Genomic DNA, 16,358 nt, shown 5'->3' on the forward strand with positions numbered 1-16,358 from the left:
GAAAACTTCAAGCCTACGTTACCAATGAAGATACAAAATACTCTAAATAAATACCACGAGTTATAGGCGGCGCTCTAGTCACACTAGACCTGCCACGTAATGTTGCGTGCCGTTTAACAATCCCAGTGTCTTGCTGTCTACTGATGTCTGTGTTTTTCTGTCTATGTCTGTCTGTGGAATATTATAGGTTGCTAGCGCTGTAACAATTAATAAAATAATCTCATATCTATTTCCATAAAATCCGCTAAAAAATTAATCATTATTCACAAAACGTTAATCATTTCTTAGAAGCAATGCTACACATGACTAAAGTCCGAACCTAGCAGTAATTTACTTGGTAATTAAAGTTACACCAAAAGGAAGGATATATTTATAAATTATATTACAATAAAGTGAGTAAATTAACTGTTTATGATTATTAATAAATAATTATTTTCTACAACCATTAACTTTCAGGTTACTGTTAAAAAAACTAATTTTATTTTTACACTTGTCAATCAATTATTATTTTTTTTACACGTGATGACGTTTTAACTTTCACAATATTTAATATATTTTTATTTTTTATTTCAGAGTTTATTGAAGCTAAGCGTCAGCGATTTGAAATGTCACAAAATACCTATCAGCCACAAAATATTGATAGCAACGTCCCATTAAAAAGTGGACCATCCTCAATACTTAATGGTCAATCAACGATTCAACACAATCAAAATGGTAGTCAACAACAAATTTATAATTCTACTGGTAATAACTTAAATATTTATCTTAATTAATCTCAAAGATTATTAATTAATAAATTAATTAGAATTTATTTTTTTTTTTTGTACTGTAACTTTTGATCTTGACTTTTGTACTTCAGTATCTCAATTCTTAAGAAATAAATTTGATTTAATTAACTTACGTACAATGAAAATACTTTTTATTCTCAACTAATAAAATTTTTATTTAATAATGAACCAGTGGAGATCAACTATTTATTATTTTAAAGAATGATACTGAAATTGACAGATATCTGACAAATTTTTTATTTTTACAATAAAATTATTATAAAAAAAATTCCACATATTAAAATAAAAAAAAAAAATTAAAAGTGAATTTTTTTTAATATTTTTTTTACAATAAATTTATTTCTAATAAAATTTAAAAAAATTATTAAATGTCTTCTAACTTCAATTTTATTGAAATGAAAAAAGAAGAGTTTAATTATTTCCCAAGCGGCACAAAAATTTTTTTGGTAATGTTTTGTTGAATTTAAGTTGATAATTATTAATTTTTGACTTCTTTCCAAGCGTCACAAAAAAAATATTGACTTTTTGATAGATTTCACTCAACAAGAAGTTAAAAAATTAATAATTGTCAACTTAAATTCAACAAAACATTAACAAAAAAAAATTTGTACCGCTTGGGTTGTTAAATAAAATTTATCAAAAAGTCAACAGTTTTTTATGTGACACTTGGGTTATTAACAAAATTAACAATTAAATTATTTAATTTAAAATTAGGTACACCATCATCCCAATCATCACGTGAAACATCTCGGGACCCATCTCCGACCCAATATCTTCACAATCAATATCGTCCTCAACTGACAAGACCACCAATGCCACCAATAAACGGGCAACAGCCTCATGATCCACCGGGACCAGTCCACCGTTCGGTATTTCAATCCCAGCCTCCAAGATTCCCACCGGGTGTAATCAAACCACAGGATCCGCGTCAACAGCAGCCACCAGTGGCTCCTGGGACCAAGATAACCCAAGATCAGCCTCAGTTGAACGACCAGATACAGCCGCCAGTAAATGCAAATCAACCTAGCCATCTGAATGCTCTTCCATACTCTAGTAACCAACAATACCTACCGCCACAGCAACAGCAGCAGAATAACAACTTCAGTCAAGGACTAAACAACCAACCCAGTCCCTTGCAATACTCTAGGCCATCAAATCCAAATCCTCCACCATCTGCAAGTTCATTCAACAAAAATCAAGGGCAAAGTTTACCAACTGTCCCGCTAGTACCAAATTCACAGTATAATCTTAATAGTAATGTCAATCCGAACTTAGCTATGGGACCGCCACGCCCGACACTGCCAACCGCTCAATTTTCTAACAATCAGCAGCACCAACTTCAGCAGCAGCAGCCTTCAATCCCAAAGCAGCAGTTAAATTATGGTAATCAGCAGATGGATCCAAGATTACCACCGACCAGCAACACTGCGCCGATTTATCCAACTCAAAATTACGGACTAAGTCAACAAAATTTAACTAGTCAGAAGAGGTATCCATCTGCTAATTTCAATCCAATTCCTAGTGCTGGTGGTGTTACAAGTCCTACAAATGATAATTTGCCGAGAAGTGGACCGCCGCTTCCTGGACAAGTGGTAAGACTTATTGATAATAATTAAGAATTTTTTTTTTTTTTTTTTTTAAAAAGGTGCAAAAAAAGAATAAGATGATACTGGATATCATCCCAGATTATACTGAGTGAAAAAATTTCAGATAGTAGCTAGTATTACCCAAATTACAATGAGTATGATCCAGATTATAATGAGTATAATCCAGATATCACGCAGCATAATCTGGATTTTTTAGCTACTATCTGAAATTTTTTTTCACCACAGATATCACTGAGTATAATTTCGGATGATATCCAGTGTCATCTTGTTCTTTCCATGTGAAAGTTAAATTGATTGAAAAATTTCAGACAAGTCCGTATGACAACAGACAAGGTTATTACGGTCAAATGTCAAATGTACCCCTGGACAATATGTCGAAAAGATATCCGTCGCAAATGACCGGTGGGGTTAATAACTATCAGAATGACATTAATCAATTAAATACTCAGATGAGTAGAATGGACGTTGTGAATTCTGGTTTCAATTCAATGTGGAATCATCATTCGATTGATTTATTGCAAAACAGAAATATTTTGCCAGCTGATAAAATTGAAGCACCTATTATTAAGTTGCCGCAAGAAGAACTGGAAGCTGTTAATTGTAGTCCTGAGTAAGTATAATTATTTCCTGTTGATATATAAGTAAGCTACAGGGAATATAAGTATGCGACAAGTATTACAAATTTTTATTTAAATAATATTACTACAGTCAGTTTTTTATGATTTAATTGAACAAAATATATAGCAGAAGAAAAAGATAAAAATATTGTGATTAATAGAGCGGCAGAAGAGAATACAAGAGCCTGCTAGATGTTATTGTGTCAGATGCGAACTCGAGTAGATGTAATAAAAATTGATACAAAGATCAGCTCTAAATAAAAATTTTAGGGTTTGCTCAAGATTTAAAAAAATTCACAAAATTTAATTTTTTTTTTTTCGTATTGTTATATTCTTGGTTGAAAATTTCAAGGCGATACTTTTCGCTCAAAATTTTTGTAATTTTCAAAGTAATCTTACGATAATATTTTTGAGCGACTTGAGAGTATGAATATCAACAAACTTTTCATATTTATTCTTAAAATTGACATATTGAAAAAACAAAATAAAATACATAATACTAAAAAAAGTTTGAACTATAATTATAACTACTAAATTTTAATTTACAAGTATTTATCCAATATCTAATAACAAATCTATTTATAATATTTAATTTTTTTATTTTTATCAATAATTAGATACAATTCGAATAGTTATTTTCAATTCTTTTTTAAATCAAAAAAATTTTTTTAATTTTGCGTGAACTTTAAGAACAAAAATATCAACTTTAAATTTAAAAAATTTCCATAATTTTAAACTCAAAAAATAATACCACGTCGAGAAAAAAAATAAAAAATTCAATTTTTGACGATTTTCGAAATCTTGAGTGACACTTTAAAAATTTTTATTTGAACTAATTTTCGGAGAGAGTTCATAAAAATTAAACCAACATTATTTTATAGGAGACTTGAAATATTCAAAATTCGATTTTATAAATTATTAACTAGTCATGAATCTACAGATTTTTGACAAAAATGATCGTAAAGCAACGTATCTTCGTTTTAAGCACAAGTATATTATTATCCATCAATAATCAATTTTTTAATTTCAGTATTTTCCGCTGTACATTAACCAAAATTCCGGAAAACGACAAATTACTGAAGAAGACACGATTACCACTAGGAATTTTGATACACCCTTTCAAAGATTTAAATGTAAGTATCAATGCAAGCACAGATAAAAAATTTAAATTGACTAAAGAAAAAAAATTTCAAATCAAAAAAATCATTTTGAAGAATTCGATAATCTTGAGTCAAACTAAAAAATTTTTGAGCCAAGACATTTTTCTTGATTTAACCCGTAGTAGTCACACTTCTTAAAAATAACGTAGTGGTCACACTGGGTCTAGTTGACCCCATGCACGAAAAAAGTAGTTGCTACTTGCGTTTTTTTCAATATTTTCACTCGAGCCGTATATGAAAGTAATTCTTAACACTTCCGTTAAATAACTCAATCGTTTTATTACTTTTTTTTAAATTGTTTAATTATAAAAAAAAAAATTCAAGAAAGTCAAATTTCGAAAAATTTTACTTTTTTTTTTTACTAAAAACTTCATTTTTTAAGATAAAAGAAAATGACCTCCGGGGTTCTACTCCGGATATCGCATACTTTGAAAAAAAATGGTGTCATGTCAAGCTTTTCAAAAAGTATATTTATTTGTGGAATTGAAATCGTAAATTTCCATGAATCTCAAAAAATCTTCAAACAATAATAGATGGTACCACAGATACCATTTTGAATGATATCTTCGAAGCAAGAGCAATTCAAAAATTGCCTGGGGGTCATCTAGACCCATAATGACCACTACGGGTTAAGTAAATTTTACGTCGCTCAAAAATTTTACTACTTTATTGAAGATCATCAATTTCTTAAGATTGATTTTCTTGGATCAAGATTTTTTTTTCTTCAGTCAAATTAACGTTTTTATCAGTGAAATGATTTCATGGCATGTAATAAAAGTAATAAATTAATTGGGTGTATTTTTCAGCATTTACCGTTGATACAATGTAGTACAATAGTGCGCTGTCGTGCGTGTCGCACTTATATAAATCCTTATGTATATTTCATTGACCCAAAACGATGGAAATGTAATTTATGTTACCGCGCAAATGATCGTGAGTATTTTGATTTTTTTTTTTTTTTTTTTCAATAAATAAATTAATTAAATAGATTTAAACGTTAATGATCTATTTGATTAAAGTTCCCGAAGAATTCCAATTTGATCCAGTATCAAAATCATTTGGCGATCCAACAAGAAGACCAGAAGTTAAAACGAGCACAATTGAGTTTATTGCGCCAAGTGAATATATGGTAATTTTTATTTATCAATTACATAAAATAATGATTAATTATTTTTAATTATCATATTTAATTTATTTAATCGAGCAGAAAGAACTTTTATACTTTAATCTTTAAAAATCTTTAAATCTTTAAAATTTTAAAACAAAAATCTTTAAAAACAATTATCACAACAAAGAATATTTTTAAATAATCTTTGCATTATGCAAATAGTGCAATTGTGAGGAAATATTGTTTTCAAATGTTTGAATTATTTATTAATGATAATTGAATTGAAATTACAATTTTGCGTTTGCAGTGTGTTAAACATGAACAAAGCTTATGCTTTGAATAAAGCATATTTATTTATGTATGAATATGTAAAAATTATTTTTAAAGACTTGAAAGTTCTCAAGCTGACAATTATAACTTGACTAAATTATTTACTAACTTATATTTTTATTGTTAAAAATATTTATTTCGAGTTAATAATAATTGGACTAATAAATTATAAATATTTTCATTAAAAATAAACTTAGTGATAAATTTTGTTTGCATTTAATTTAATACAATTGATAAGAAAGTAAATTAAATTTTTTATAATTTAATCAGTATCTCTGTTAGGAATTTTTTTTAATAATTAATTATTATTTATATTTTTGCATTAATTATAATCAAATTTTTTATTAGAGTACTTGAATAATTTTCATAAAATAATTTTCAGCTCCGTCCACCTCAACCAGCTGTTTACCTCTTCATATTGGACGTTTCACGGCTGGCCGTTGAAAGTGGATACTTGGCAATCGTTTGCAATACGATAAGCGAAGAATTATCAAAATTACCGGGTGACAGTCGTATGCAAGTCGGATTTTTGGCTATTGATTCAGCTGTACATTTCTTCAGCATGCCTGATAATGTATCTCAGCCGCATGAATTGATAATGCTTGACGTTGATGGTAATTAATGATCAATTTTATATTTTTCTTCAATCAATTAATTAATCACTAATGGCAATTATTTACTTTGCATTACAGATGTTTTCTTACCGTGTCCAGATAATTTAATTGTTAATTTAAAAGAACGGGAAGAATTAGTGCGTGATTTATTAACTCAATTGCCCACTAAATTTACTGGAACACTTGATAATAATAATGCCTTAGGTGCTGGATTACAAGTTGCTTATAAATTGATGGTAAGTTTATTGTTTAACAAAATTAAAGTTCCGTTAATTTTGGTAATCGGAAAAAATAGATCCGAAAAAAATTTTAAAGTTATGGATAATTCATATTATTTTATTAAAATTATTATAAAATAATAATTATAATATCCACTCCCACAATTTTCCTGAAAAACAAGCACCCCCGGAATAATCGCTCCATTTTTTCTTATGAATTTTAATGAAATTTCGGGTCTATTTTTTCCGATCTATTTTTCCGGGATTCGTTAATTTTAAGGAGAAATTTTGGTCTAGAATTTTGAAAAAGTTAATTTTTTTTGTGCATGAATAATCGCCAAAATTTGTGCTTTTATACCAGAATAGCTCTTACAATTAATATTACTTATTAACACTAGCAACCTGCAGTAACAATATGACTGTTAAGAATAACAAATCATAAATAAGAGAACTTGCTTAATAATTTTTTCATATTTTTAATGATAATATATATTGATTGAGTACTTTTGAAAGAAATTTTAAAAATAATATTCCTATCACAGGATCAATTATCAATAATTGAATGCAATATGTTATGTGACGGATAAAAATTTATAGAACCGATAAAATTGACCATCACGAAAAAATATACAAAAAAGCACAAATTCAAGTCAATACGTTTCTTAAGAGATCTAATTTAATTATAAAAATTCCGTTTCAAAAAGGAAAAATAAAAATGTTTCCGTTATAAAATTTTGTTTATTCTCTTAATTATGTGAATCAATATTTTACATATGAGTCATTCCAAACGAAATCACCAGAATTGAAAAATCACATTATTTTATTTAGTTGAATTTGATATCTTTATGTCAAAAGACGATTTTATTTTAAGTTGGTTAAAAAATCGAAAATATTCGAATCTCATTTTGAATAATAGCTTAAAAAATTGTCTAATAGTCTAATATAACATATATTTTTTCAAAAAATATCAAAGATATCTCTCTTAAGGTGCATCCCTAGTGTAGCAGCCTAAAAAAAGGCGATTTTTGGGAGTTAAAAAAAACTACTGTATCAATTGTTTTAAAATTTTAAGGCTATATTTATACATATTTTAAGAATACACAGTAAAATTTTTGAAGAAAAAAATTAAATATTTTTTTAACGGCGCTAAAAAAAAAGCTCCTCCACTGCTATAGTGATTCCGGCCTTCTCCGTGGATGAAATAAAAAAAAAAAAAATTCTCGTTAAACTAGAAGATATTGTCCGCACAGTGACCTACGGCAAAAAAAAAAAAAATATCAAAAATTGACAAAATGGCGGCGTTTTTAAAAAAAAAAAGTTGAATTTTACCCAAAATTTTGGTCGTTTTTAGCCTGCCAAAATTCAATTTTTGATCAGATCAAAAAACTGGTAGGTCATTGTTAGAGAACTATATACAGAACATGCAGAAAAAAATTTGACAGTGATCGGATCATTTGTCTCCGAGTAATCACTGCAGCAAATTCGAAAAATGCTGTTTCGAAAAACGCGTTTAAAGATAAAATGATCCTATTCTAACTGTCGAGCGGCTATTCTGTAAATGGCTGTAACTCAAAAACTATTTGAGATATCGAATTAAAATTTTAGTATGTTATTTTTAAAGGTATATCCTATCGAAATATGAAAAAAAATTGATTTTTTTTAAATTTCACACTAGGTGTGCCTCTTAAAAAAAACTCGAAATTTGAATTTAAAATTGGAAAATAAAAAATTGAAAAAATAAAAATTGATATTTTAAAAACTTTTGGAAATTGAGGGCTAAAAATTCACAGATAAGTGCATTTTGCCACAAACAAAAAGATTAAAAAAAAATGTTAAATAAAAAAAATGTGATTTTTCAAATCCAGTTATTTCATTCGAAATGACCCATATAATGAAGTTATCATGTTCCAATCAAAATAAATAAATAAACAAATTTTATCTAGTGGGAAATTTGAACCTATTTATATTTACTCCAGAAAACATCATAATAAATGAACTGTCGAAAAAAATGATATAAAATCTTGAAAAAACACAAATTCAAACTGACCCAAATATACTAAATTTAACTAAAAAATTTTTTTATCATAAAAATACACTGAAAATAAAATTTCTTCCTTATTATATTAAGGTAAAAGCCCCAATAGATGATCACGTACCAGTATATGATCACTCCATGTACTTGTATATCTACATTCACAAATATAGGTATACAAATACATGGAGTGATCATATACTGGTACATGATCATCTATTGGGGCTTTTACCTTAATTACATAGATAAATAAATAATTGGTAATATAAATTTTTAGTCTGCTAGTGGTGGACGCGTAAGTGTATTCCAAACATGCTTACCAAATGTTGGACCAGGATCATTACAAGCACGAGAAGATCCAAACGCACGTGCAAACAAGGATGTACCGTACTTGAATCCAGCGACTGATTTCTATAAACGTCTTGCGCTAGATTGTAGCGCTCAGCAAATAGCCGTCGATTTGTTTTTACTCAATGGTCAATACTGTGATTTAGCCACTATATGTAAGTCTGCAATTACATTAAATCTTCACTGTATAGGATAAAGTTAGATCTTAACTTTGTTGATGAAAAAACAATGAGTAATCTAAAGAGTTATTTAACTTTCAGCTGGCATATGTAAATTTTCTGGTGGTTGCATATACCATTTGCCACTATTCCGTAACAATAAACCGCAGTGCAAAGAAACTCTCGAACGTATGTTGCGTCGTTATTTAACTCGAAAAATAGGATTTGAAGCTGTAATGAGAATACGCTGCACACGTGGATTAAGTATTCATACTTTCCATGGTAATTTCTTCGTTAGATCAACAGATTTATTGAGTTTGCCAAACGTTAATCCAGATGCAGGCTTCGGTATGCAAGTCGCTATCGAGGAAAATTTATGTGATGTACAGACTGTATGTTTCCAAGCTGCTTTACTTTATACATCCAGCAAAGGTATTTTTTTTTCTTTATCATAAATTTTATTTTGTTAATGCTTTTAAATGTTTACTTACTCATTTTTTAGGTGAAAGACGCATCAGAGTGCATACACTTTGTTTGCCAGTTTCAGCAGATCTGACAGATATCTTGTACTCTGCTGATCAGCAATGTATTGTTGGATTGGTGTCAAAAATGGGTAAGACTATAAATTTATTTCATTATTATTCAATTATAATTCAAAGTTTTGCATTTGAACATTTGGTTGATGGTAAAAATAACCACCTGTGGATAAATGGTTGCATCCAATAATATATTGCAAGATATAATTATTTATTGATTTCTATAATTATATCCAAATATATTAGTATGTTTAATCTATACTAATAAATGGAGAGCCAGTTTTTTGTCCAGTTATACTGCGAAAACTACTGAACCGATCGGAATAATTCTAATACCATAAGATGCAGCGTGTTTCGGAGAAGGTTTTAGTATATGATATGTTGGTGATTACCTATCCGGAACCTATATTTTTTTGACTTATAAATAATGAATTTTTATTGCAACTAAATTTATGCTATTCGATTGACATTTGTTTAAAATAAATTTTTTAGTTCTATTGGTTATGTTTATATACTAGGCAGATTTCTTCACTTATGAGACCTGCAATTTCTTTAACTGAAACTTTCAATGCTCATTACAAATTTTTTTTTTTCATATCAATTATTATTCATTTTTGTAAGAAAGACACGGGAATGTTGTAATGATTGCACATTGAAAGTTACAATGAATATTAGCTAGAATAATTACATGGATAAAAGGTGCATGCCAACTCGACAGAATTTTGAATCTGTGCAAGTCAAAACAATACTCTAATTAAATTTCAAGTCTAGATGTAAAAATGCGATTCTATAAAGCGCCCAGCGGAGCGGGCGAGTAACAGCTAGTTATATATAAATTTCCAAAATTTTACCTAATTTTCTAATAGGTCATATTTTCTGATAGGTCATACCCAAAATTGATGTCGTATATAATTATATCAATTTTATCTAATCATGCATGATAAGATATTCGAGAAATTTTTTAATCAAGTAATATATTAGTAGATATAGTTATATACAAGCTAGTACAATTATATCTGAATTTCTAATTTAATCGTAGTTATATCCAGATATGTATCGTTGTATATAATCATATATGATTAGATATCCAAGAATAAATGGTTTAATCCAGTTATATATTAATAGATATAATTATGTATAAATTTATATTCCTATATTTGATGACATACGATCAGAAATGACTTTTTGAATCAAAACGGATTGTTGGATATGATTATATCTGTTTGTATATAAATATTTATCAAATAAAAAACTGTGAGATCTGATCATATACATATGACTAGTTATAATTATATATACTTTTAGATAAATTTATTTTAATCTTATTATTTTTCAATTGTTTCCATTTTAATTTGAATTAATATTCAGAATTCTCTTTTTTAATTAAGCTTTTTTAAGACTAGCGTTATTTTGTTTAAGGCAACTTTTTAAATTGCTCATTTGCTAGATAACTTTATTTTTCAATTCCTGTTTTTACCGTTGAATTTTTTTTTATTTGTAATATTTTATGATAAGCTGAATTTAATTTTTTCAATATTTTAAATTCTTATATTTTAGGAGCGGCATTTTTTTAATTTAGATAATTTTACAAATATCATAATTTACGGTTTTCCAAATTTAGAGTTTAGAAACGGCCAAATTGAGAAACATACCCGAATTAATGCACACGATTAAATATCTAATCCTTTAATTACATGGTCTATTCATACGTTAATAAAATTACATTCCATTGAAACCACATGGATAAAAGAATCATATTGTGTAGAAGTGTAAAATTATATACCAAAATATTATAATATATATATTGTTTTTATTTATTTCTAGTAAAAAAAAAAAATTCTAAAGAGGTGCAATTGCACCTGTGCTTACAACCAGTACATTGCGATAACAGTTATACATACATTACTTAAATTATATTTACAATATTTATAATACAGTGCATTGTAATTTAAATTGCCAATACCAGAATTATAAACTTAGCTTATCCTTAATTATAGATTATAATTAGGGCCAAGATTTTTGGTGCAATTTTAAAATAAATGGTTCAAATGTTTAATATCCCGGCGAAAATATTATTCATAAAAAAATTTATTGAATAAAAGTTTTTCAAAATTTAATTTCATAAAAAAAAATGTTTCTTATGATTTTTTTAAAAAATCAATATTTTCGCTGTAATTTCAAAATCAAGATTCCTAATGAAAGGTTTAATTTTTTTGATTATTATAAATCTTTCTTTAAAAATTACGGTGAAATTATTGATTCTAAGGAAAGAATATAAGGGACTTTTTTTTTTTAAATAAAATTGTGAACAACTTTTCGGCTGCCCAATTTTAAAATACAGTAACTGCAAAATTTTTATACCTGATTTTTTTCAGTATTGGTGCTTTTCTTATAACTCTTAGACTTTAATTTCAAGTAATTTTTCTTAAAAATATTTATATTCAAGTATTTTCTATTCATAAATCAAATTTTTTATCAATTTGGTGCGCAAACTTTTTTTTAGTAAGAAAAAATTTTAAAAATCTTAAAATTGGCAGCCGTTTTGTTTAAAAAAATTTTTCATAGGGTCAATACTTTTGATATAATATCAAACATTTGAACGATTAATAATGATCTGTTATTTTGAATTTGCGGCAAAAATCTTAGCGCTAATTATAATCATAATTATAATTAGTTCTTATCCAATTGCTACTTTTTTTTTTATCAGCTTCTTAGAACACATTAAAGTTTTTATATTGTTAAATAATTTATTATAGATTTTTAAAGCTACATAATATGCATTTTTATAGCTAATTGGTTTATTATGTTATTAGATATATTTATATCTATCCGAATATAGTTGGATCTTATGAATATTTAGACCCAATTATACATGATTAGATCTAATGACTTTACTTGGGCATCGTCCATAATAACACAACCCAAAATTTAATTGTTCAATATAAGAAACAAATCAAATCATCACAGCAATTTTTATTAAATTTAATTAATGCATATCTAATAAAATATTAAAAATAAAAAATGATTACAGCCGTTGATAGATCACAGCAGACTTCATTATCCGACGCACGTGATGCATTAATAAATGTTGCCATAGACGCGTTGTCGGCATATAAAATAGCACAACCATCAAGTACTGGTGGTTTAATGGCACCACTTAATTTAAAACTATTACCTCTTTACATCGTAGCCTTAATGAAAAGCGTAAGTATCTGAGTTACTTATTAAATATTAAATTCAATTATAATATCAATATCACATTAATTATTTTTAATTGATTAATAGGTTGCCTTCAGAACTGGCACAAGTACCCGATTAGACGATCGTATATTTGCAATGTGCCAAATGAAGTCGTTACCACTGTCACAGTTGATGTTGATGGTTTATCCAGACTTATATCCGATTCATAACTTAGATGATCAAAATGGAAAAGAGATTGATGGCAGATTGTGCCCTCAACCCCAGCGCTTACATTTAACCGCTGAGAAACTTGATTTCCGCGGCGCATTTTTATTAGATGCTGGTGATAAAATTTATATTTATATCGGGAAAAATATTGATTCACTCTTTTGTACTAATGTATTGGGTGTATCCTGTTACTCAGCCATTCCTGAAGAAATGGTAATTATTAATTATTATCTTTTTTTTTTTAGGAAGCTATTTAATTAATATTTTTTTTTGTTTGTTTTTTAGTACGATTTACCAGAATTAAACACTGTTGAAAATGAACGGCTAAGGTTATTCTTATTCAGTTTACAAGAAGAAAAACCATATTATGCAACTGTACAAATAATACGGTATTTTTTTTTTAATTTAATTATATTAATAATATCAAAAAATTTTATTTATAAATATTCGCTTTAAGTTCAACTTGAAATTTTCTACCAGTAAGGTAAAGGCTCCAAATATTGAACAGTTAAGATAGAATGAACATAAATACATTATTTGTAAATTTATTGGAATTTTATCAGCTAAAACGAGTGTTATGATTTTTTATAGTTTTAACTTACAAACTACAATACTTTTGTTTATAAAATACATAATAATGAACATTTAATTGTAATAATTAACGTTACAGCCGATTGATCCGAATACTGACCATTACTTATATTACTAAATATTGACCGCCTCTGTTCCAAATACTGACCAGTAGTATTACGCTTACTCGACTTATGAATAATTTTTATTTTTAATCTATAATAGTTTCGAAATTAGGTAATCTATTCACTGACATGATAATAATTTCAGAATTTTTGTTAGTTGTTCTGTATTCTGATGCAACATTATCTGCAGTACTCATATTTAAATCTATGGCCGAAGCCATACTAATAACGCAATAACAATAGGTACATTGGATAATTTACAACAATTGTTGGTCAGAGTATTATTTCAATTATTAACATTTTTCTGACAAAAATAATTGATAATTCGATATTCAATTGTTTTGACAAATACTTTTTTATTAATTATGAAGTATTTAATTTTATATAAATTGATCTAAAGGTAGTTGTCGTGGTTAAGGGATAACGTCAGAAAATTCTAGATTTTTGTATACTTATTAAGGACATGATGATACAATCATCCTTAAAATTTGAAGTCGATTGACCACCTATAATGCGAGATGAATTCAATTAAAAATTGGATATTTAAAATTGATTGCATACGCTCTCTGTAGTTCTGTGCCAGTTTCTTAGTTATAAAAAAAAACTAACCGTCAGAAACTTTCAAAAAACTGACAGTCTTTTAATGTATTTGATGTGAGTTTAAAAAAAATATAAAAAAATTTTTGACCCTCTAATTATTTATAAATAACGGATTAAAGTTTAACAATTTATGAAAAAATATATCTACGGAGTCGGACAGAAACAATTGTATGGGTTGCGTCTCCACGGGTACAGCTTTGCGTAAAAATTATGGATTACTTAGCTACAAGCTCATATACTTTTTATTCGCGGCGCGTATAATCTCTAATTTTTTGACAGTATTGTACCACGACAACTACCTTAAATGTACCTACTGAATACGGCGAGGTTAAATTCTAATAACTAATTTTGACAACTTTTCAATATTTTTACACAAACTTATTTTTTTTTTTTTTTTTTTTTTTTTTTTTTTACTACAACAACTGTACATATTTTGTGTATACGCAAACTTTTATTTCAAGTATAATTAAAAATTGATAATTACATACTGAATAAAAAATTAAATTACTAGATTTTTTTAATCAAATTGTTATGCTGCTTGATCAATATTTGGTTCCTTTGTCCTATATTTTTCATCATGAAATTTCATATTTTTAAGCTAAATTTATGGGTCATATAAAATTATATGAGATTAATAAAGAGTTAAATTATCAAAATTGCTACGGTGGCGCTAGTTGTGCGTAGAGTGAATTTTTGAATACTCTTTTAAAAATTTCTTAAGGTAGTTCACTCGGGACATATAGTTTGTGCTATTTCTTTCCTTTTCAATCGCTAGTGCTGTCTTTCTCACGAGTTATCTCTTATTCGCTTTTACTAATGGTTATTTTTGTTTGACTAGCCAGTTTGTTAACAATTTATAAAAAAAAAACTACATGGTCAAAATTTTCAAAATTTCTTTGGATTATTTTAAATATATTATTCTAACAGGTATCAGTTTTTTGAAAAGATCTTGAAATCCTTTCAATGCAATAACCATTAATATTTGTGATTTTCTCATTCTCCACTCATATTGTCTATGCTAAAATGTCATTTTTAATTACAATTATCTCATTTCTGGTATGGTCAATTGATTTCAAATTTCAACAGCACATGTAAAGTACGAATTCTATTACCCATATTTTAAATTTCGAAAACTTCTTAAAATTTTGCATTTATGATCGAACTACCTTAACTTCAATAATTTAATTTTTAATCAAATTATTACAAAAATTTCATTTGATCATCAAAAATAAAATTAATAAGTGTTTTATAATTTACAGCGATGACAGCCATTTCAAGAATCTATTCATCGACTATCTAATTGAAGACCGTACAGAAGCAGCATTAAGTTATTATGAATTTTTACAACATCTTAAAACACAGATTAAGTAATTAAAATTAATATAAATATAATAAATAATTTAGTTAATTGAATAAATAAATAAATAAATAAATATGAATAATGAACATCACCAGATAATACGCGTGATAGTTGAATGATTTTTTTTGTTTTCGTACCGTGATCAAGGATGACAGAATTGTTTAAAAATATTTTTAACTTTATAATTTAAAATTTATTATAATAAAATCTATTAGTTAATTAGCTTATAATTGTAACAATAAATAAATATTTAATGTTATAATTATAAGAAGAAAAAATTAGTTAGAACTGGGATTAGTTGACCAAATTATTATTTGTTTAGTGTAATGTAATATGTAATTATTTTTAATTATTTAAAATGTAGAATATCACTATTATAAAAAAACAATATTAAAATAATGCCATAAACGTATGTAAGATGGTTATTATAGAATGTATGCGTTTTAAATTTATTTTATCATTAAACAATTATAATTTTAAATGACAAACATAATTCACATTTGTCGAATTTTTTATTTATTTATTTTAAATTGTTATATACAAATGATGGTGATGTGGAATATATTGTGTAACATAAAGAAATATATATATATATATATATATATATATATATATATATATATATATATATATATATATATATATATATATATATATATATATAAATATATAATGTTTAATATGTAGAAATTCAAACGAAACGAAAAAAAAAATTATTTTTTTTCAATTATTTTTTTTTAATTTTTTCGGTAAAACCTATGTATATATATATAAACGCA

General features: G+C 26.8%; 1 protein-coding gene across 1 annotated transcript; it reads left to right on the top strand.

The window, feature by feature from the left end:
- The first annotated feature begins 143 nt into the window (after positions 1–143).
- LOC123266754 (protein transport protein Sec24A) lies at positions 144–15,890 on the top strand. The gene is made up of 16 exons (XM_044731151.1): positions 144–392; positions 574–744; positions 1,503–2,380; positions 2,704–3,005; positions 4,043–4,145; positions 4,979–5,105; positions 5,192–5,301; positions 5,993–6,224; positions 6,303–6,460; positions 8,752–8,977; positions 9,083–9,412; positions 9,483–9,593; positions 12,548–12,720; positions 12,802–13,137; positions 13,210–13,313; positions 15,479–15,890. Exons 2-16 carry the CDS (start codon positions 606–608, stop codon positions 15,588–15,590), a joined length of 3,441 nt encoding a protein of 1,146 aa, XP_044587086.1. The 5' UTR covers positions 144–392; positions 574–605; the 3' UTR covers positions 15,591–15,890.
- Positions 15,891–16,358: the final 468 nt, after the last annotated feature.

This window comes from Cotesia glomerata, linkage group LG6 (assembly GCF_020080835.1).
Source record: "Cotesia glomerata isolate CgM1 linkage group LG6, MPM_Cglom_v2.3, whole genome shotgun sequence".
Lineage (NCBI taxonomy): Eukaryota > Metazoa > Arthropoda > Insecta > Hymenoptera > Braconidae > Cotesia > Cotesia glomerata.